This window comes from Dipteris shenzhenensis, chromosome 21, assembly GCF_047967505.1.
Source record: "Dipteris shenzhenensis isolate YYH24624 ecotype China chromosome 21, Dip_SZ_1.0, whole genome shotgun sequence".
NCBI classification, from domain to species: Eukaryota; Viridiplantae; Streptophyta; class Polypodiopsida; order Gleicheniales; family Dipteridaceae; genus Dipteris; species Dipteris shenzhenensis.
Genome location: NC_141616.1, coordinates 8,110,588 through 8,134,210, shown reverse-complemented (window position 1 = coordinate 8,134,210; position 23,623 = coordinate 8,110,588). Strand labels below are relative to the sequence as shown.

The 23,623-nt window shown below is 45.7% G+C and overlaps 1 protein-coding gene across 1 annotated transcript in view; it reads left to right on the top strand.

The window, feature by feature from the left end:
* Positions 1-20,978, top strand: part of LOC147888444 (zinc finger CCCH domain-containing protein 19-like) — a 55,582-nt gene extending 34,604 nt beyond the window's left edge. The window contains exons 6-10 of the mRNA XM_087392695.1: positions 4,387-4,446; positions 4,567-4,617; positions 19,068-19,138; positions 19,350-19,501; positions 19,647-20,978. Coding sequence (XP_087248821.1) covers positions 4,387-4,446; positions 4,567-4,617; positions 19,068-19,138; positions 19,350-19,501; positions 19,647-20,668 — 1,356 coding nt within the window. The 3' untranslated portion in view covers positions 20,669-20,978. The remainder of the gene's footprint in view (positions 1-4,386; positions 4,447-4,566; positions 4,618-19,067; positions 19,139-19,349; positions 19,502-19,646) is intronic.
* The last annotated feature ends 2,645 nt before the right edge of the window (positions 20,979-23,623 follow it).

The following is a 23,623-nucleotide window of genomic DNA, read 5'->3' as shown; positions in this document are numbered from 1 at the left end:
TCCAGCCCACAGGTGTGCCTTCTTCATGTGCATGTACCAAGGCTTGTGCAGGCCTGCACAGCAGCCCATGCGGCTGCAGCCCAGCTCCTAAAGGGCTACCCACATGGCAGCATGTTTGTTGCCTACATGGCAATCTTCTTCACTCCCTCTACCTGTGTATATTTGGCACAGACTATACCCAATAACCTATAGGTGTCAAGCGACGTTGCTCCTCATTTGAGGGCTCGCAGGTGGGGCATTGACCCTATATTTTCAACTGTGTACCCCTGGATGGGTGATTCTTAGCTCCAACTCCTGCTGGTTCTTCTCCCTCTGCTGTGCGCTTTATGTAGAGCTTCAGTGGCTGATGGAGAGGCTCAACTGCCTAAGGGTTAAGTTCCCAAATGAGGGGATGCATCCCTACTTTTATAGGCGAGGGATGCTGCCCTGACAGGTTGTTGATTATCAACCCTATTGTTGGGCCAAACTGCCACATGGCAAGCCAACTTGCCTGCGACGACCTGTCTAAGCTTTTGGTAAGGCCAATCTGCCTCTTGCTGACGTCGCTTCTCTAACCAACTGGCCCTGCTGAATGCTATCCATGGTGGGGCTATAAATATGCTCCAAGATCCCCTATAGGCCCTTCTTGCTAGGACGTACCAGCCCCCCAGAGGGCATACCTTGCATCAGACATGCCCTTTGTGCTTGCAGGCTGTGCAATATCTTGTAGCCCTTGTGGCCTCTGATGCAGCTCATATGGCTGCTCCCTGCTACCCATGTGGAAGCTTAAATTCTGCCCATAGTCCAGCCCCTCTAGTACTCTCATGTGCCCACGTGGCTCCCTAATGTTGTTCCTACATGGCACCATCCTACCCCAACTCCTCCTCTTAATGACATATTATGGTCCAACTCCCACTCTGTCACATAGTTGCTCCATCTGTTCCCATTCAAATGCTCTAAAGAGCATGTTGAAGGCCTCGTCATCATCCGGTATTACAAACTCATTCATTTCTCATGCCTCTAGGTCCTACCCCCATCATCCTTGAACAACTAGGTCCAGCCAAGTATTAGAATTTAGAATGGACAATGACTTGAAGAGCACACAGTTAATCTCTGGTTGAAGACGAACTTAACATGAAATACAAAGCTTTGCTACTATAAAAGGTCCAAGACTGTAATCATGCCAAAATCTTGATCTATTACTGCAAGACATACTGACCTCCACACATCCCTACAGGTCTTGTTGTGGAGGCTTGCAAGTATGTAAGGTCAGCCAGAAAGGCTCACAACTAGACACAACGACAGAGTTACGTATAATGATGAAGAAGCGACATGGACTGACAGACAGGTGTTGAAGAAATCTCCAAGCATAGCTGCGGCACGCATAGCTACTTGTCGTAGAGAGACTAATCTGCACTTTGTAACCACCTTGATTTATAGGCTGCCAATGGTTGCTCCACCAAACAAGAAGAAGCCAGGTCTTGCCTCCTACAAGAGCAGTCCATCAGAAAATGCTGCCAGCTCACTAACGTCTCCTAGATGCCATATGAAAGCATCTCATGTTGCCACCAAAGGATGCCTTCCGACTCTCATGGAGTCACCCAAACCGCGGGGAGTGATGAGTGAAATGCTGTGAAAGAACTGACTAGAACTAGCATTATATGAGCTGCTGCATGTATTTCTGACAAGTGGTCACCAATATTGATCCTTCGGAAAAGACTCCTCCCCACGAGGTTTACCAAGGTTACCAAGAAATCCAACCCCAAGAACAGGCTACAATCATAGAATCACCCGCTTGTAGCACTGCCAATCCAAACATCATGAACCTGCCAGAGTCTTCAAGATACCCAGGTACCATCGATTGGCTTATTCAGTCATCCTCCTCAAGAGCAGGGAGCATACTGAAGTGTGCACAGCACCAAGCATCATGGATCTGTTTCAACCCATTCAACATCCAAAAACAGACAAAAGCTTGATCTATGAAACTTGTACTATAACATCCCTATGGCTGGTCAACATGGGTTTCCATAGACAAACTTTGTTTCAAACACCTTGTTCTCCCAGCTCTGGACAGGACCACGCTTGTACTGAGCTCCACTCGGGTCTGTCCCAAGTTCACCAAGGTTACTTGGAATCCCTCCTATTCTCTCCGTCTCTCAATCTTTGACGCAAATTCTTCAGCAAGCTTGTTCAGCATTATATCTATGATCCTTCTTAGAGAGTCCACCAAGTCCATTGCCTCAGTCAGCATCACAATCTCCAAGGAGTCTCGTACACCACCATCTTCAATAGACGAGTAGAAGGCTCTGAATGCTTTCTCCATGAGAACTTTCCCTTGGTCTGTTTGGAAGGCTTTCACCCTCCACCTAAACAAACTTCAACGGAAACACACAACTGAATTTAACACGTATACTCAAATTCTATTTTATTTGTTTCGATTGCTTCATGTTGCAGCAAACCAGGTACCTTCTGAAAGTATCTTTTAGACCGGCATTTCAGTCTCGAAGCTCAGATACCTGTCTCCAATTGGTTCCACCTCGGAGTGCTCATCCGTCCCAGTGTAGACGGTCTCCTTTTCGACACTATCTGAGAAACTTGTGTTGTTATCAGGCATCGGCATTGTCACACGTGGTCAATGAATCCAATCTTAGGGCTATTGGCTGTAACCACCAAGAAGAGCTCTTCTTTTACTGTGTTGTAACCATCAGAATTGTTCCCATCCTTTGAAGGATCATTTTTCTTAGGCTTACCTTGTCAGGCCTGCCTTGGCGCTCCATATTCATGCCCCTCTCTTCTTTCTGTATCACAGTCCAATTCGTAGAACATGATAGGCTTCAATTGTTTTCTTTGCATGACTACCGTCACAAAGCTCCTGAAGTTCTTGGGCAACACATCAATACAAGCATGGCCAATTGGCAAGTGTCTGCCTTATCATGAACCGCCACTAGTTGATCCCTAAGTACCTTCACTATTACTAGTTGTTCCTAAACAAGATCACCTTCCTTCATCACCACTATGAATGACTAGCTTTGGAGAAAAAGAATCCTTGTTGTATTGTTTGATTTGTACATATCTTTGAGGATCATCTGGCTTTAAATCTGTATCAACCACCAACTGAATGCCAACTAAATGTATGGAATCATGCTATCTGTGGTTGTCCCTATGATCATGGACATTGCCTCATAGTTCTTTTTCGGGTCTGCATACTGAATGACTTCATCCGAGGTATCTAGCGTATCTTGGTCTTTAATTCTTTACCTATAGCTACATTCAAATCTTCCTAGCCACACATCGCTCTATATTTGCACCTTTATATAGGAATGAGTCCCATCTTAAGGCATTTAGAGAATCCTTGGTCAATTTTGTGCCTGTAATCACCTTTCAAATCTTCGTAGCCATCAGATGGTTCCTTATCTCCACCTTCTAGATAGGATAATTAGTCTTATCCAACTTTCCATTCTCCCCAAAGTTAGGTGTTAGCATGTGTGAAGCCATACCTAGAAGGAACTTGGAAAGGCAGTACCAATTGGCAAGTCAAAACACATTCCAACCTCAAATCTCACAAAAGACATCCCTATCTGAATCTGAGTGCCTTCTCGCAAGGTCTGGTCCCCCAGCTGTCAAGATAGATCACTGAACAAAGAATTTTGGCTTTGATACCATGTTAGAAAATCTTTAGAGCTGTGGCAAGCTTCTAAAGCCTGCTCCATGCAAATAGTAGTTTCACAAACAGTTTTAGTTTGCTCATCTTATCAAGCAGAGAATTTTTAGGAACATGCAAGCTTGTAATTTTTATATTACAGGCAAGGATGGCATGGATCTTGTATTTGCTGCACTTACTCGTATGTGCTCTCATATGTGCTCATGATATAAGGATGACAAAACATGTAGCTTGTTAAAATTTCAAGCTTTTCCGGCAGGAGTTTTGGCTTTCCATTTATCTATAGTGCTGTGTTTTGAACCAAACAAATATTCAAGCTTTTAAATGAGGAGTGCAGTAGCACAGATGCTTCATATAGTCAGCCCTTTTCCCTTTGTGACACCTAGGCTGTTTAGGAATAACTGGTACTTTGTATCCACTGATGATTGGTGCACAGTACAAGCTGATAGGAGTTGATATAATATACCTGGAGAAGAATTGTGCCTACTGAAATGCACAATCAGAGTCCTTCAGTTACTTTTTTATGCTACGATTGAAATCATGTGTAAAGATTGTAGATTAGTAGCTTTTACAGTAAAACGTATTAGGGTGATATTGTACTGCTGCAGGACATGCTCTCTGGATTTCCTGCCCTTTGTTACCTCTTGATTTCCTCTTTGAATTGTGCTGTTTGCATTTTCTTGCTTTTTGTTGCACATTTCTTTTTTTGGATATCTCTAACATGTTGGCTGTCAAACTTGAAACAGGAAGAATGCCAGCGATTGCGGCAAAGTGTGAGATATGGATTTTTAAAGGCCATGACAGTGGTCAGTACACTTTCTTAGCAAACCTGATATTCATTTGTGAACTGGCAAGTTCTTCTAAAAGTACAGTATGGATTTCCTTCTTTTTCCTATCACTCAGATTCTGTAAGAGAGTTTTTGCAGGGCGAGCTTAAGGAGAAGGCCAAAAGTCTTCACGAAGTCAAAATTAAGGATGTATGTACCTCAGGTTCACTGAATCATCTGTTGATTTCTTCCTCTCTTCATGGATTACATCTTTCAGCCTTACATAGAGTGGCATGTGAAAATGTTGTGGAACCTTTCAAGAACCATCAGTTTCTGCAAATGAAAGCCCATTTGAGATCAAAGGGTTGAAATGTACTAGGGCTGCATCCTTAGTATAAGAGGGAAGATAGCAAAGAAGAGCTTTCCGAATGCATTTATGGGGAGAAAAAAAGAAAGATAGAAAGAAATATTACTGTCCTCAGGAGACTTGGCGGGCCTTGAGACAAAGTACAAACTGAGGGAATAACTCATCTTACCCACTATGGGCTGAAGCAGAGGGCCCGCTAAGGCCCTTTGCTGAGTACTATGCTAAACTAAACTCAGAAAACTCAACTAAAAACTAGTACACAATCTCGGAGTCAAAACACATAACCAGGTGCCATGGTGGCTTTCCTGTGTGAGCTGCAAAAATATCTCATATGTGCTGTCGGGTCATCTCTTGCTGTGGCGAGAACGCAATCTCTATGATCTTTGTATCCGGTGCACCATATCGAGAGTGACGTCTTTGCTCGGGCAATCTCCTCTGCGTAGAGCCGTGACGGGATGATCTCCATCGTACGTACTATGATCCGTCTCTACATCGTGTGTGGTTCCTACGTCTCCGGCTGTGCCTCTCCTCGTTTTCTCATCCCATTGACCCATGCTGCCCTCATATCATGTATCTCCTCCTCGTCTACACCACTATGTCCTAGGGCCGACTCGAAAGCGTAGAAATATGTGATGTGTTGTTGAGCTCGATCCATCTCTGTCCCCCGTGGTACTATCCCATCCTGATTGTCTGGTCTGACGTAACAAGGTCTCTCTGTGTCATTTCATCTCCATCAGATAGAAGCCAACGCCAAACCCGGTCATGGAAGCGAATCAGTCGAGAGAGGCACCCAAAATCGTGCCCCTCTTGAAAGAGACAGTGATATTGTCCTCAGATCTCATAGTAAATTGGGCAAGTGCACAAGAAGTGCTCCTTGTCTCCACCTCTCCCAAATGTGCATAATTTGCAGATCCGTTGCTTCTAGGCGTACTTGTGGCTCTCCCTACCTCAATCCTTGGATGATTGGACGAGACTCGCATTTGTCTGATGGCAATCCTTAGGGTGTGTGAGACTCACCTGCCCTCCAGCCACCGGGGTCTGACAATCACTCCGTCCTCTGATACTCTCAAGAAGTGGTCGCTGTAGAACTGGATCTTGGTGGGAAACTCGTGATCCCCCTCCCCCCATGATGATGATGATGATTATGAGATTGATGTGTAGTGGACCACTGACATGACTATGTTGTATTTATCATTTTGCATTTTTTGCATTCCACATTGGTGTGGATGCTCGTTTAGTAGCTCCACCCTCATAACTCGTATGTACCAGGATTTTCATAATCTCATAGACTCATCGGTCTCCCGAAGACTTTAATAAACTTTCTTTCTTTCTTTCTTTCTTTCATTCTTTCTTTCGCCTTCACTCTTTCTTGTATCCCAAGCACAAAGTATGCATGGCACGTGAATAAAGGAATGCGCTTTCATTTTGGTGGAGACGCCGGTGGGCAAGCATGTGGTCACGGAGGGAGCTGTAGTAGGTCATGCGCTTTAATCAAGATGCAGCAAAAGAGGGACGGCGCAAGAGAGACGCAAAGGCCATACGTCTACGCAACTGATGGGAAGGATTCGGTTTAACAATGTGCCTCGTATGATGGTAGCGATCAAGTGCTGGTTGAGGTGACATGTAGACAAAGAGATGCGATTACGTTTTGAAAGGAGGTTCAGCACCTAACGGAGGAATTGATGGGAGCGATGGACATGATTGTGGTTGTTCTGTTGTGCCTGTGGTCGTGATCTCGTACTTTGTTGTGGGCTTTTGCTTCTTCTTAAAGGCTTCAAGGCTTCGACAGTTGGTTTGCTTGAGGTAGAATGTGGGATTGCAATTAGCAGCATACGTGTAGGGCGATTCTCTTTGATCTCTAGCGGCTGCATCGCTTCTTTGTTGTCTATAGCCATTCGAAGCTTGGCATCTTATGCAGCTTGTGTATATGTTGCTTCTCTTAAAAGAGTATTGCGAGTTGTGATTTCTCCCTTCGATCACTAAAGCATCTATCCGATTTGCTTATCTGGAAGTGGCACTGAGCACACACGTCTTGCGGGATCCTTCTACACTATTTGGTATTAGAGTACCACAAGTTGGCAATTAGGCGAGTTTGTGAATCCATCCTAGATCATGTGGGTCTCTATTGGGGGCGTGGATTCCTCTACTTAGACTAGTTGGCTAGGGAAGGAGCTGGTGGGCTGGTAGCGAATTCCATTTGTAGAGAGCTCTCAGGCAAGTCTGGTTTGCCCTTCTGGGAACACAAGCATATCACACATGCTTGGAGGGAGATCTCGATTCAGGCATGGGAGCTCGGGCTGGTCAGTTGTCGTGTGTGGCGATAGGGGCAATCCAAGTGGTTTACAGGATGTGTTTTGTAGTGGGGCCCACTTATGTCGTGTATCATACGGCCCCACCCACGAGCTATCCGGCTTACTTGGTTTTTTTTTTTTTTGGTGCTCTTTTGCAGAGTTTGAGTTTGAAATCCCTGTGGCAATTGTAGTTGGGCATGCGGGCGCTGATGATGAAGATGGTCAAAGCAGTGAATGAGATTCAAATTGTTGATTGAAATTAGCAAACAGTTTATTGTTGATTGGATATTTGGGTGTTGCCTTGTGTGAAGAGACCTTTGTAAAGTATCTCTTTTTGGTTGAGAGGCCTTTGTAAAAAGGGTTGTGTGGATTGTTCTTTTCTCTATTTGCAAGTGTGATTTGACAGAGTGTTGAAAATGGTGGAGGTACCAATTTTTCAAGGCAAGGAGGGGGAGGATGTTGAAGCTTATCTTAGGAGTTTTGTGAGAGCCAGCCATATCTCTGATTGGCCAGAAGCTTCGTGGGCTCAATTCCTTTCTAGCTTCTTGGAAGGGATGGCATTATCTTGGTATAGGAAAATTTTACAAGGAGTAAAGAATGATTGGGGGGCTGACTAATGCTTTAAAGAAGCAGTTTGGGGAGAGGAGTCCCCAAATTTTATGCTGGTCCAGCTGGATCAGTTATGCCATCGATGTTGGTAATATGGGCCTATAGGGGCCTTGGTGTGGTCCTAACCCCCTCATGGTACCTTGGACTAATGGAAGAATGAAAGAATAAGGGACATAAAGGGCCCTTGATACTCGCATAGGACACGTGGCATTGGGTGGGTGAATCCCATAAGCACTATGGTAAAATTGGAGATCTTGGAATATAAGAAGGGCTGTGAGGGACCCTCCCCTAATCCCAGCCGGCTCGTTTTGGGTGATGGGGAGGCTAGCGTGGCTAGGAGGCGGGGGAGTGGGACCCCCCGTACTCGGCGCTTCCTTTGACATGTGGCAGCCATGCAAAGGCTACATACATTGGTATCAAAGCATGCAGCTGGCCTGCGGACTGTGGCGGTGACATGTGGTGGTGACGGCGACTGTTTGAGAAAGACGGCACGCGCGATTCTCTGGTGGCTGCACATGCGGGAAGTGATGACCTGTGTGTGCTGTTCGTGGATCGCTTGTGATGGCATTCGTCAGTGGACAGCTTGTGATTGGCGGCCTAGGCTCTTAGTGGGCGATCGCATGTGTTGGTTGTTCGGGCCTTGAGTGGGTGTTCAACAACTGTGGACTGGCAGTTCAATATTCGTGGGTTAGGCCCATGAGGGGGTGTTGGTAATATGGGCCTATAGGGCCCTTGGTGTGGTCCTAACCCCCCTCATGGTACCTTGGACTAATGGAAGAATGAAAGAATAAGGGGCACAAAGGACCCTTGATACTCACATAGGACACGTGGCATTGGATGGGTGAATCCCTTAAGCACTATGGTAAAATTGGAGATCCTGGAATATAAGAAGGGCTTTGAGAGACCCTCCCCTAATCGTAGCTGGCTCTTTTTGGGTGATGGGGAGGCTAGCGTGGCTAGGAGGCGGGGGAGTGGGACCCCGTACTTGGCGCTTCCTTTGACATGTGGCAGCCATGCAGAGGCTGCCTCCAATCTAGAGGGGAAGTTAGTTAAGAGCTTTGAGGTGCGCTTTGAATCAGTGTGGAGCAAGTACGCGGCAGCTGTCGCAATGGCTATTGCTGCAAGGGCAGGAGGAAGCCATGGACAGATTGAAGGTGAGCTCAGGAAATCACTAGTGCCTGTGTCCACTACTGGAGCGCATCATTTAAAGTTGAATAGATTCCTTGCAGGCTTGGAACCCCAGCTAAGGCGGAAGGTTCAAGGGAAGGATCCCCAAGATTATGCTGCTGCTTTACAAGTGGCTCTGGCCAAAGAGAAGAAGAAGAAAGCTTAGCAGTGGAATCTAGCACCGGGAGAAACTGCTGAGCTGGCGTGATGTCCAGGCCGACCTGAAAACCCAAGTATCTAGCTGTCTGTCCCCGCGGGATCCACCTGAAACCCAAAAACCTCCCCCACTGAGAACGCGCCCCGGGGTCTGTGAGGAAACCAACTGATTTGTTCCAGTTGATTTTCGCACCAGCAGCCGAACAGAAGACCTCCAGGGCCATCCTCACCCTCTCCAGCATCAACTCATCGTCCTGGACATACAAGGCTGTGTCATCCGCGTACTCCGAGTCCAAGAGCTCCGTGTCCTCCCGGAGGGGAAGGCGAACACCCCTGATCCCTGTAGACCTCGCCCGGAGGTAGTAAGTCATAGCCTCGGCGAAGCAATGCAAAAGTACATCATGTCAATAAACGCATGAGAGAAATCAAAGCTCAAAAGAGCTAGCAAATAACCAAGGATGAGGCTGAAAATGCCAGGTCAACCCCGAGAAAAATGCCAAGTCAACCTTGAGACAGAATCAGAGAAGAAAGGAGATCCCCTCCAAACTCTAAAGAAAGTATTCCTCCTAGTAGAGGCTACTCTTAATGACCCCTGCATACTCTCGCCCAAATGGCCATCAAGGTATGTATAGTATCAGTCCAAATACTAGCCAATGTTTGAGACGGGTGAACCTGGGATCCATCCAATGCCTCTGTACATCTGGCTCTCCAAATATGCCAAGCTGCAATACTAGCCAAAATCTTCCATGATGTGTCTACCGAAGCATATGCAGCTTTGAGAGGAGTAAAAGCAACATCCTGTAGTGAACATGACTCTACTAAGTGTCGGTGAACCAAAAAAGCCCCATTTGAATAGTCCCTCAAAAATGACCTGAGGCCTCGTAAGAAAGAAAGAAAGAAAGTTTATTAAAGTCTTCAAAAGACCGATGGGTCTATGAGACTGTGAAAATCCTGGTACAAATGAGCTGTGAGGGTGGAGCTACTAAACGAGCATCCACACCAACGCAGAGTGCAAAAAATGCAAAATTATAGTACTAAGTACAACATAGTCATGTTAGTGGTGGGCTACATATCAATCTCCTCCTCCTCCTCATCATCGTCACCAACATCAAGACATCATGATGGGTGGGGGCAATGGAGGCATGAAATTGGCGATAGAGTGTTGTTGGCTGCTAACGGGTGTGGCCTTGTGATGTCTCCTGGTCATAGCTTTGTGCCTAACAAGGGCTACAGTAACCACTGTCGGTCGGGCTTTGCCGACTCTGAACAGAGAGGGGACATCCCCAAGGGTAATCTGTGCATCAACCCTCTGTCTGAGCTGTCGAGTCACTCAACCCCAGGTCATGAAGAAGGGTGAAGTATGGAAAATACATAATATCCTCACAACACCCTTCCAGATCGTTTTCGTCTGTCTGCACCCCAAAGACAATGCTGAATTGTCTCAATCGCAGAATGGCAAGTAGGACATGTAGGGTTAGCCCCGAACCTCGACCTCCATAGGTTCACCGCAATCCTCCATGAATAGAAAGCCAAAAGAAGAGTGATTTTTCTGTTCCTAAGGGATTCCAAGAGTCTCCTCCAAAAAAATTTCTGCACATCTGCAGAAATGTGAAAGCTGTCCCAATGAGGAGATCTAGAGGGCCTCCAACCTTTACAACTAAGCTGAAATCTCCTCGCATTTCTAACCGTGTAACGGAACAAGGGGATGCTCTTTTCTCAGTGCCCTTCATCAATCCACTCCCACTCTCGAGGGTCCCACTACAAACATCTGGGACATCTCCATAGAGCCAAAGTCTTCATGAACCTAGAGCCAGAAGAAAAGGGTCGGGATCTAGGTACCATTGTGAATGTGTACCCTGCTCCATAAACTGCAACCCTGACCGGCTGGAAGGGAACCACGTGAAGGATATCATCAGAAGAATATGTAGACTCCCTCTAGACTGAACATAAAAAACCAAGGCATTCTCATGTGCATCCCGCAAAGCAATAACCTGAATAGGAATACTCCTCTTCAGTGGGAGTGAGTACATCTTCTCTAGTAAATAATATAGTTGCTATGCCATCCAATATAGTGCCAACCAGCTGGAGAAGAATATAGAGAAAATGATGGCTGAGCTCAATGAATTCAAGTTACGTTTGGCGTAGGCCCCACTAGCTAATGCGCCCAGGATGGAATCGAGAATTCCACGTAATCGTGGCAATATTATTTGCTTCAAATCTCATGAAAAAGGACATGTGAAGTAAGATTGCCCTCGTTTGGTAGGAAAGAGGAAAAATGATAAACTTGTCTCTTTGCTGGATGTAGAGCAAGAGATTATTGTTGAAAAGGGAATTCAGGAGTTAGAGGTGTTTGCAGGAAAGCAAGGTCATGGAGATGAGATTGGGAGTGGATCTGATGAAGGCCATGGAGAAAGGGTGTATGAAAGAAGGATAAAGAAGAAGAAGTCTTCCAGTACGAGGATTTTCACAGTCTCATAGACCCACCGGTCTTCCGAAGACTTTAATACGATCTCTCTCTCTCTCTCTCTCTCTCTCTCTCCTCTTGCTTGTATCCCGAGCACAAAGTATGCATGGCACATGAATAAACGAATGAGCTTTTAATACCAATAATGGAAAAAAAAAAGCCTTCAACGTAACACAATATGACCCTTAGAAGGCTCCTTCTAAACCTAGCCACTTGCTAGGTACTAATGCGCGTTCCTTTAATATTAAACTTTAGGCCCTCTTGGGTACTCGGATCACATGAGTAGGCATGTGACTAACAAATTAACCCCAATTAATGCACACAGAGGTTAATTGAAACTTCTAGTCATCTTGGAAACCATCATCAAAGACCTTGACAAACAAATCCTTGACCCAACTATTTCAACACAACAAAACAACCAAGGATTTAGATTCATATACATTACCAATGGTCCCTCTTAAGGATTTTTTGTCACTGATCCCTCCGATGTCCTGTTACATTCCAACTAGAATGTAACATTCCTTCCCTCTTTTTAGGCATCAACATCCTTGATGATAAAATCTAGGAATGCTCTTTCTATCTGGTAAACGGATTTTCAAGTAGCCTCAAATAGAGGAAGTCCATGCCAAGCAATTAGCACTGTAGCTATCTTCCGGTTTTAAATTTAGGATTCTTGCTGGCTTGCGTGTTGCATTTTCCTCTAGTTCTAACATGACAATCCTATCAATTAATAAATTAGTTGGTTGCAAAAATCATTTAAACCAAGATGCATGAAATACTGGATGCACGTCGCAATCATATGGTAATTCTAACCAATAGGCAACCTTGCCTATTCCTGTAGAATTAACAACAGCCCACAATATCCGGTGATAGCTGAAGGAACATGGGTAGAGAGGGAGAGGGAGAGAGAGAGGGTAGGTTAGGGAGAGAGAAGATAATACTCAAATGGAAACATAATGAGAGGAAGCATAAATGAAATGGAAGTACCAAATGAAAGGACTCACATTGATAAGTTTGATGTAGACTCCTTGATGTGTGTTGATGTGACACACAAGTACAATCATATATAGGATAGGTGCACACACTCGAATACCAAAGTTTATATGGGATATCTCCCGATATGACATGTGGCCCTCACACATTAGACTCTACTAGAACTCCTAGTAGAACACAATAAAACACACTCAACTTGACTCCATGTTCTAACACCCCCCATGGAGTAAAGGTGAGGGACTACTGGAATGGAACCAAGAACAGCACATGACAATGACGGACTACTAATGTGTGTACCCATGCAACTCAAAGGCTAAAGTTTGAGCGTGTTTAGAGGTTGCTCCAAGCACTCTCATGGCTTGAGACTCAACATGCTCAGAGGCTCACGTCTTAGCATGGCTACATGACCAGCTCATAGGTCCAGGAATACACCAGTATCCTGGAATTCAGCCAGGCCTGATAAAGAGATCCTATCAAAGCCAATACATGACTCCCACAATACATCCCCCTCCTAGCTCTAAAAATAGGGTGACATGGAGCTACACACCATAGATAGCAAAACATCTTTAGGAGGACTAATGAGAACCTTTATTAACTCCATTACACAGGACTAAGACTGAGATTATTACATTCAAGTTTTTGGGGGTACCATATGAAGGAGCATGGTGGAGAGGGAGAGGGAGAGAGAGAGAGGGTAGGCTAGGGAGAGAGAAGATAATACTCAAATGGAAACATAATGAAAGGAAACAGAAATGAAATGGAAGTACCAAATGAAAAGACTCACATTGATAAGCTTGATGTAGATCCCTTGATGTGTGTTGATGTGACACACAAGTACAATCATATATAGGATAGGCACAGACGCTAGAATACCAAAGTGGGATATCTTCTAATATGACACGTGGCACTCACACATAAGACTCTACTAGAACTCCTAGTAGAACGCACTAAAACACACTCAACTTGACTTCATGTTCTAACAATAGCTTAACACATTGTTCTATAGCTAAGGACTCAGCATGCGAGGGAATCTTGAGAAAAAGTTTCTCTTGTTCGTCAAACTCTCTAAAAGTCTATTCTCATCAATCTGAGTCTTGGCTGTGTTCATGGCTTGGTGGATGTTTGACTTGGCAAGTTCCAACAGATGGCACATATGGATTACATAATCTGCAAAAATAGGTAGTTTTTGTGGAACTCCGAGTGTATTTGAATTAGCTGGCCTAGGTCCATAATTATGGATGAATGCTTTCTATCATTATAAGCAACATCCGTTTTAGGATGGTCCTCACTACTCATTCCCAATTTAGTCCTAAGCGCATCAGATACAATAGTTCAAAAATGACTTGTGAATGTGAATCTTGTATCCCTATCTGATATTATGGAGTTCGGTAATGCATAAAGACGAAGTATGTTCACTTAAAAGTAAATCTGCTACTTGTGGGGCACTTATTGGCTCTTTATTCAGAATGAAGTGAGCCATCTTGGTACGATGGTCAACGTCCAAAAGGATAGAATACTTTCTTGTGTTTGTGCTTTTTCATCTAGTCAATGGTATTTCTGTTGGCTATAGAAGGCCATGCGACTCTCTCCTATTGCAGCTATTATCACTACCTGCCCTCCTCCTACCTCTTCTCTTCTCCTCTTCCCCCTTCTCACCGAGGAGTGCCCATTACCTCCACCTTAGAAGTTGAAGCTGTTGAAGACACAAAAGAGGATTCGATCTTTAGAGAAGCTTCCAACAATTTCCTTTGCCTCCCGCTCTTCCTTGGACTCGGCCCTAACCCCCAACCTCTGGGAAAGGGTCGGCTTGAGTCTTCCTCGACCCCCAGGCTACAGCCTTCTCCTTAGGTTGCAGCCTTCCCCCCCCCCCTTTTCATTCAAGGGATAAAGCCTCCTTGAAGCACTCAGGGTCAAAAGGTATGTTCTCCCAGTTCCAAGCCTGAGGCCCTGCCAGGTGAGTAACCTTTGCCACGGGAGTTCTGGAGGCTAGGGCCGTGGAACTCCCTAGAAGTTCCAGATGTGTATCCTATTGCTCTAGATGATGGTGTTGATCTTGCAGCCGTGGAAAGGGGGCTCCATCGGAGTGGTTGGTTCCCGCAGTTGTCCTTTTTTTCACTTTGCCACTCTATGGAAGAGGAGCAGTGGATCCCTTCTCTGTTTGATTGCATGATGGGAGAACAGATATACCACATGATGGAGGTGTGGATGGGCCCCATGGGATAGATTTTGGCTCACCCATAGTGACTCAGCCACCTTTTAGGTTGGCTTTTCTGCGGATAGTCCAAGCACTGGCATGGCAATCTGAGTGTTCAATCTGGGACCAAGGGAGCAGCTCATGACGTCTCTTTCATGATGCAGCAGTCCCTTAAGGTAGGCATAGAGCCTATCATACCCTTGTTATGTGGCCGCACAAATATGGACTACTCTCGCTCCAAGTCCCCATCCAAATCACAGAAGTCTGATGTTGTAGTGCAGGCTTTCACTCACAGGCGCGCCCTATTCTCTCTCTCTTTCTCCCCATTAGCTGGATCATAGTGAGTTGGAACATGCACAAGCTTCACAGACGTGTACGAGAACAGCCACAACATCTGATATTCGTTAGGTGCCGCAAAGGGCTATGGTAGGATGGACAGTGAATTTTCTTCGGGTCGAGCATATATTTTCAGTAGAAGATGTCAGGCACTGGCACCATCTCCTTCTAGGAAGAGGCGAGCCCAGAGGTGTAGTCCTCTGCAATAGGTAGGAGTGGAGGGGTTTGTATTTCCGTCTCGCAGGCAGTGGTTGCGGATGTATACGACTAGGGGGAGCTAATCACAGGGAGAGCTGTTTGGATGGGATTATGTCGGGCAACTCTAGGATTGGAATTCTGAATGTTTACACCCCTACTTGTCAAAAGAAGCACCCTGCTTTTTGGAGGAGGTTGACTGAGAGCCCCTCCATTGTGGACTCTTGGATTGTTGGAGATGACTTCCACAACCTAGAGTTTGAGGACAAGCAGGGAGGAGCCTCTTCTTTGGGGATGCCGACGCCTGAGAGGAGCATGTGGAAGCAGTTTATTTACAGGATCTGTGGTAGGGATCCTTATTGGTGAGAGGCAGAGTTATCCAGACTTCTTGGTAGTCTTCCTTTCTCGTTCAAGTAGCACCGACATGATGGCCTTCTAGAAAGGCGGGATAGGTTCTATGTGGGTGGTTGGGTGCTACACGGGGAGGGAGCCATGGAAAGTACCACGATGTTTGACCATTCTGCTATCATTCTACACCTCGAGTAGCCCTGTCGAGAAACTCTGCAAAAGGGGATCCGCATTCTGGATGCTTTGCTCCGGGAGGAGGATGTACAGCAGGAGATCATTGGGATTTGGTGGTAGCTTGAGTCCCCCACCGGAGGGAGGATGGGCCCAGTGGGCAGCAGATGCGATTCATAGGAGCACGAGGAGCTTCAGTCTTAGGCTCTCCACATTGACACCACGTCTTATATGGGTGAGAGTTTTGAGATGAGACTTGGAGTCCATTGAGCATCTTAGGGATTTCAGTGGCTTGCAGATCGACACGAGCGTGTGCATGAGACTAGATCTCCAGGACAGGGAGATCTATCGCACAAAGTTCTTCTGTCACGGCTCAGAGTATTCGAAAAAAGCTTCTTCTGAATCTCATGCTCTCTGATATTCCCGGCTGTCTGCGGCTCCTGTTTGCTCCGCCCACTGCCCCCTCCTCCTCGCCGCCCTTCCTCCTTGCCTCGCCCTCGCCCTCGCCCTCGCTTCGCCTCGCCCCTCCTCCCTGTCCACTCTGCTCTGCCTTCCCCGCTCCACTTCCGCCCCCTGCCCTGCCTTCTCCCGCTCCGCCGTCCCTCCCCGCCTCCCCTTGCTGCTCCCCCGCCCCCACTCCACCCCTCCTTCCGCCTCCTTGCCTCCCAACCCCCTCCTTGCCGCCTCGCACCTCCTCCCACCCTTTTGCCCTCCCGCCAGCGTGCCCCCCTTGGCATTCCGTCTCCCCTCCACGTTCTTCTCCCGCCTCTCCCACCCTCCTTCCTCTTCTTCATTCCTTCCTCCTCCTCCTCCCCCTCCCCCTTGCTCCCTCCTTCCTCTCCTCCCCTCTACTTTCCCTGCCGTCCTCTCCTCTCTCCTGCACCTCTCTGCCTCGCCTCACCTCATCGTCCTTTCTTTTTCCTTTTTTTTCATTTTCCTCCTTGCAACGGGAGCATTCGTGTTTGTTACAGTGAAAGAAAATCTTGGTGGTGACATATGGTTTGGCCAGAGGGGCTCTACGGCAGCACCCTCGACTCCCACAACCGTTAAGGTTCTTCTTTTCCCAGCTGACAAGCAACATGTACAGCAGGCAGTTCAATCCCTTCAGGACAAGGCGCTTGTGGGTAGAATTGTGGGCCTCATGCCTACACGGAGATAGGTGTGAGAGTGGATCCAGATGAGCTTGACATTAGAGGGCGACCACATTCAGGAGGTCACCATCTATGGACAAGGCGTTTTTCTCCTCCAACTGAGCTCCCTTGACACCGCCTCGACACTTGTGGAGCAGTGCCCCATACTCCTTGGCCCACACCTTGTCTACCTCTTTCCTTAGTATCATGAGTTCACAGTGGAGGACATGGATACGACACACCATGTTCCACGGTTTTCGGTTACACTCCGCTTCTCAGGGCTCCCCAAGGAGTATCGAGTCATCCTCCCTTCCATTAGTCGGGCATTTGGCACAGTGCTTGAGTCCTCGCCAGAGACAACTGCCTCCGTTTTAGCAGATGATGGAGTCCCCATGATCAGACTGGTGGTGGAGAGCTTGAAGTCCCTTCTAGAGTTGATCCTTCTCGAGACCCTGGAAGGGGGCACACTTCGCCAGAGGGTGGAGATCTTCGGGTTACCAGGTCAGTGTCTTCGATGCAGACAGATGGGTCACCTCGCTAGAGATTGCCCCTGTGGCCTCCCTGGTGTGCCTCCCCTCCCTCCTCCACAGAGTAGGCAGAGTTAGCAGGCCCGAGTCCAACGCCCTCTCAGTCAGGAGCAGCAGGAGTCTCAGATCCCATGGGTTATCCCCTTGGAAGGAAACTAGACACAGGTTAAAAAGAAAAAGAAACCGAGCAAGCAGGCCCGCAAACGCCACAGACAAAGGGCCAACCGCAGGGAGAGGGACAGGGTTTACCGAGAGGCCTCGAAAGAGGAACAGTAGGAGCCACCTCCCCTAGTAGTAGGGGCCATTGCCCATCCAGCCGATCCTCCAGCTTCGGAAGTTCAGCCTCCGCACCCACCCTTGCAGCAGCAGAGAGCCCTAGGAGCTCCAGATGCGGCGATGGTGGAAGCCACAGATGCTAGCCCAACGAGGGCCGTGGAGGAGCTGATCCAAAGCCTCGGCGAGCCTGATCAGCAGAGGTGGCATGAGGTCGCGCTTTTCCCTCCTCCTCCCCAAATCGGCCTATGGGACCTGAAACAATACAAAACCTTACATACATTAAGACTCCTCCCTCAAAGGGGAGGGTAATAAGAGAAACTACCTTTATGTCTAGGTGAGTTTCTGTGCTTGAAAAGCTTAGATACAAATGTTCCTAAAGCTGAGGGTGACGCCTTATGTAGCAAATCAGCCAGTTTGTTATGTCCCTCAAGAAGAGAGCTGAACTTTTTCATAATGTATGCATAGTAAGGGCATATCATTACCATGTGTTCTTCTGTTTCTGGCATACCCTAGTCACATAATTGGCATATTCTGTTGTGTCTTGGCATGTCTTTCCATCCTCCTATTTCAATTTGCAGCTGGTGTGATCGGGTGCGAAGTGAAGCCAAAGCCCTCCGCTTATGCATTGCCATAGGTGTGCAAATGTACTTCTGCGTGGCTGACTCCTCTGCCGTATAAGTGGGCCAATATTGGGGGTTGATAAATGTGCAGTAGTACTCAAACTTATCTCTATTTTTAGCTGTTTGCCATTTCCTGTGTAGTGCATTCAGCAGGTCACGATGAAAAGCATCTTCATCTACCTCTTCTGGTGAGTAGTTCAAGTACTCCTCTACCTCCCACTTCTTGAACCAATTTCTCAGATCTAGTGAGAGAGAGAGAGAGAGAGAGAGAGGGGGGGGGGGGGGAGGGCGAGACGGAGGGAGAGAGATTGGGTAGAGCAGCAGGTGCCCCAGGAGGTCAGGTTGATATTTTGAACGTGTTTGTGGTCTTGGCTCCCTCATCTGGCCACTTGGGGCAGTTTTTAGGGCTCTTCACGAGAGCTGCTTTCAAGAAGAGCGGGATCATGGTTTATTCTTCACATATACGCCCACAAGACCTTCATGGAACCTCCACTCCTTGGTGGCAGCTTCGTTTCGTTTACAGCATAATTTTGTATGAGGTTTTCACAGAATTTCATGTATTTTGGTTATACTTAATAGAAGTTCACCATTTTGGAAAAAAGAAAAGGAAAAAGCATTATCAGTATTATAACCAAATAAGTATGGGTATGTTGATGAGTCATGGGTTATCGACTGAGGAGCTTCTAGCCATTTTGCTCCTCATAAAGAAGCTATTTGCAAGTCTGCTAACTCCTTTACCAAGACCTTGAGAGATTTGTGACAACTTGTCTTCACAAGATCAGTCATATGCTTATTTTTCTTGATTTTTAAATGTAGTGGTTTGAAACTGAGCTTCTGAGGCTCAGCCATCTCCGAGATAGAGCAAGTGCGAAAGGTCACAAGAAAGAATATCCTTTTCTAAAAAATTCCTGCGTATGGTGCCATGATCATCTATGTGATAGTAGTCATATTTTATTGGTCGATGTGATATCTGTCAAAGGAAAGATGATGCTAAAATCTCAGAACCTTAGTTGGGTCCTTCATATTCAAAAAGAACAGCTTGTTAGTTGCATTTTTTTCAATGGTTTTCGAATTCTTTAATGCAAGCCCCTCCAGCACACTCAGAGAATGTGTAGAAAGTCTTCAGCTCTTGAGTAACCCAGAAGAAAAGGAAAGACGGCTGAAGGCACCTGTGGAAATCAATGCAGATCCACGTATGGACCCTAATTATAAGTCTGACGATGAGGATATGTCCGTGAATGACAACCAAGGTTTTTAATGAGCTTGAGGCTCTTTGATTAAGGATGTTGTGTTAATTTATTTTTGTATACCTCTAACCCTAAGCGATTAGTAGCAATCAACAAGACTACACAACTTGATGCATCACTATTTTCTATTGTTGTTCTTCCACCTTAGGGGCTTCAGCAGAAACTCAGAGCCCATGGGAAAGAGTCCTGGAGAGGAACGATGACGTAAGGGCTAGAGAAAAGCACTGCCTTCATAAGAATAACAGCAGCTTATGTGAAGCTTTTGCAAAACCAGGAACATGGGATCCTAACTTTAACACCTCTGGCTGGGGTCACAAAGACCCTGGCGAGGATAAAGGCTCATGCAAATTTGCTGAGAAGCAAGCTCATAGTTGCAAGCCAAATTACACGACACTTGACAAGTGTAATGCTCTTAGGGAGTTCAAAAAGGGCCGGGGGGATGATGGAGTGAGTCTGGATCAATATCTTGGCTGTAATCACCAGGGAAATTTTGGCAGGTATGGATTCTCTAGCAAGGGAACAGAAAAAGGAGGTGATGCACACAGAGCTGATGCAAATTTATTCTACAACGAAGCGGAAGGATCTAGCACAGTGCCCCTTTTTGACACGAGCTCACTGGACAGGAGGGGAAGAAGGGGCCGAATACCAGGAACATATCCTTTGCCTGTTTCAGCTGCTGGGTTTCCGTCAGGTTCTCCCGCTACAGCTCTTACAACCAGGACTGACTTGGCAGTTGACATTGAAAAGGATAAGATTTGGTGTTATCAGGATCCTACTAAAACTATTCATGGTCCATTCTCAATGCAACAGCTGAGGAAGTGGGAAAAGACTCAGCTTTTTCCTTCAGATTTACAAATTTGGAGAAAAACAGAGACCCAGAATGAGTCAATCTTGTTGACAGATACCCTTAAGGGGAAATTCTGCCAAAATAGTGGGCTGGATTCCTTGCAAGGAGGTAGTGTAGATATTAATTCTCAGATGAGCTGGGGTACTGCAGTTCCTGCAAGAGATCTGAGAGATGCCTCCGTTCTAAACAGGTCTGGGACCAACTGTCAACAGAAAGATGGAAGGGCTGAATGGGATGGAGATGGTTGGTGTGGTGCATCAACTAAGCTCAATGATAGTGCAAGGGTAAGTAGCTCCATGGAAGAAAATTCGATGGGGAGCTAAGTCAGGATTTCCTGATCACCATCGTTCTGTCAACCTGAGTCACGATCATAGATTCACAAGAAAAAATGATGTCCCATGCAGGTTCTTTGCAAGAGGCATGGGTAAGAAAGGCCAATCCTGTGAGGTTAAAGCATTAATCGAGTGCTCTTGTATACAGGTGGATTTGAGTAGGATTTCCACAAAAGGACTTTGCTTTCTCTTGAATTTCCATGGTCATTGTCAAACTATGTGCTATTTAAGTGTTTCTGCTGTTATTTGTACTAACTGGAAAGAGAAGTCACTGTATCAGGAGACACTGTAAGTTTTGGATGGTTGGCCACTTGCCTTACATGTTCTGAAAAAATTTCGAACAAAAGGCATGTCATATTAAATACTAAATGTAGGTCAGCAGTTGCTCAGTAGAGGACCGAAAACCAAGAAAGCAAAATAATACTGATTTTTGAAGCCACATTAGGCAGCAGGTAGGCTAATCTAGTAATGAGCCAATATTTTGATTTCAAATGACAGGTCTGTAATAAAATTGTGGCCGTCTCTTCCCATGCATACCCTGTCTACATAGAGGCAATTTGTTGCGGGAGAAGGCATGTTCTTATTGTATTGCTGTGATGTGAGCAGGTATTAACTTAATGTTGAAGTGGAGCTAGTTATTGCTTAGAGTCTCCTTATTTAAAGGATACGAATCATACGATTGCAATAATCCTCAGAAAAGTACCGAGGTAAAAGATTGCACACTAACGATGGGCATGAGATGAAGCCAGTGGATCCTACAAAGTGAAAGATGGAAGGTGTGCGGCATTCCATTCTATGCCCTAGCAAGAGCATACTGGTGTCCAACAAAGAGAGAAGATTAGTAAAGTTAGTCTGCTTTTGTTCTAAACCAAGAAGATCTCTACGGTGACTGAGGGACTGGGGCTCTAGTGACCACGAGAACGGAGCGCCTGTGACCAGAGGACATTGGGGTGTCAGAGTACTAGTGTGACTAGTGACCGAATTATTGGAGTACCAGAATTAGGAGTATTAGTGTCTGGATGACCAATGTATCAATCCAATGACCCACATGGCCGGAGTGCCAAGCAACCAGAGAACCAGAGTTCCAAGAAACCAAACTTTGGAACCAGATGACCAAGGAACTCACGACGAGGTGACCTCGGACTTGGGTTGACTGTGCCGCAGAACAAGAATCATAGCCCATGACATGGGCATTGGTTCCAAGTGACTGATGGAGAGAGAGCATCTTGGGGATGCACATGATTGTAACATAAGGTGTCACCTTTTGCTTACTTCTGGTAGCACCTATGATTCGGAATCTCTAGAGGGCCACGAAACCTTGACATGCTTGTTGGATTAGGCTATCCTAGGGGAAGACGAATCGTCATCCTCGGAGCTCTAGGCTCTTTGTCATGTAACATGGTGGAACTAGGCCTTGTAGATAACTTTGACAACTTTATTGGTTTGATGACACACAAGATGTAGCTCATGCTAATGTTGCTTCCCCAAAACACGATGAATTAAATTATAACATGTTGCCCTTAGGTCTTTGCAATGCTCTATGCATGTACCAAAGGATTTTATCTTCTTCAAGCACCGCACTGTAAAAGATGCTTCTGAAAATTATGCAAAAGGATGAGTGAACCCATCACTAGACCTTAGAGGGAAATGAACATAAGATGACCACTAGAAGAGTAGATAATCACCTTATGACCGAAGTGGTCTGTGACCATAATGAGCCCAAGGCATTGGCGGGTTTGAAGAGGAGAATGTTCACCAAAGGAGCATCCTTGATAAGGCTATAAGGAATTGTAGGGCATAGTTCAATGCTTTTGGTAGCCTTATTTGAACCATCTTGTCATAATGATGCAATGATTATTGATTTGGGTCCACCTTCAAAGATGACATCTATGCATAATAATATAGGTTTCTACAAGGTCTTTAAGCCAGTAATCGATATACCTTGTCATTGTATTTTCTATTTGCTAATATATTGCAATGTCTCTTTGAATTCTACTATGGGACCTTGTTATTGAGGTTGTCATATCACTTAATCTACCTTGACATCTTCTTGATGTACTTGAGCACATCCTACTTTGGGATTATGACTCTTTAATATAAAAGAAAAATATTTTCACCAAAAAAGAGTGTGTGTGTGTGTGTGTGTGTGTGTGTGTGTGTGAGAGAGAGAGAGAGAGAGAGAGAGACAGTTTAGTAAGGCTACAAAAGACCTAAAGGTATATGAGACTTAAAAAAAATTGGATACAATGAAAGCTAAGGGTGGGGCCACTAAATGGGCACCCATACTCAAATGTCGTGATGTGAAAAAAAAAAATGCATTGTGTTGACATTGTGAGAGAAGGAAAACCCAAAAAAGGGGAACCTTGGTTGTCTAGGTATCAATCACCTATCCATTTGAGTGACGGACCTATATATATTGTCTATTGGATCAGCTCCACCAGATGACTGAGGAGAGACAAGAAGAGATTGTTTGATAGTGGATTTGGGTCTGGTGAGGGCTAGCATTAAGGAAGAAAATTGATGATGGATCACTAGCACTAATAGGGGTTGCATTGCATTTGAGTATTAATGCACTAAGAACATCTTTAATATGGGATGTGACCATGGTAGGGTATGGAAGCTCAACATCACACTTGTGCAATAGATGTCAATAGAAACAAATACCACCCATTGCAGTTTATTAACAAATTATTTTTGATCTCCTTACAAGGGGGGCAAACATCAAATCTTTGAAAAATTAATTTACGTATTGCCTTACAAGATGATAAATAGGACAACAAAGGAGAAGAATGTAAGTGCTAAGATCCTTGTTCTCCTCTACCCCTCCCCCTTACCTGCCTTCCCCTTAGCTTTCTAGAACCTATCTCCCCCTCGCCTAGCTAGTCACTACCAAAATGTGCTGAATTTAGTTGCTGCCAAAAAATACATTTTTTGGTGATCTTTGTT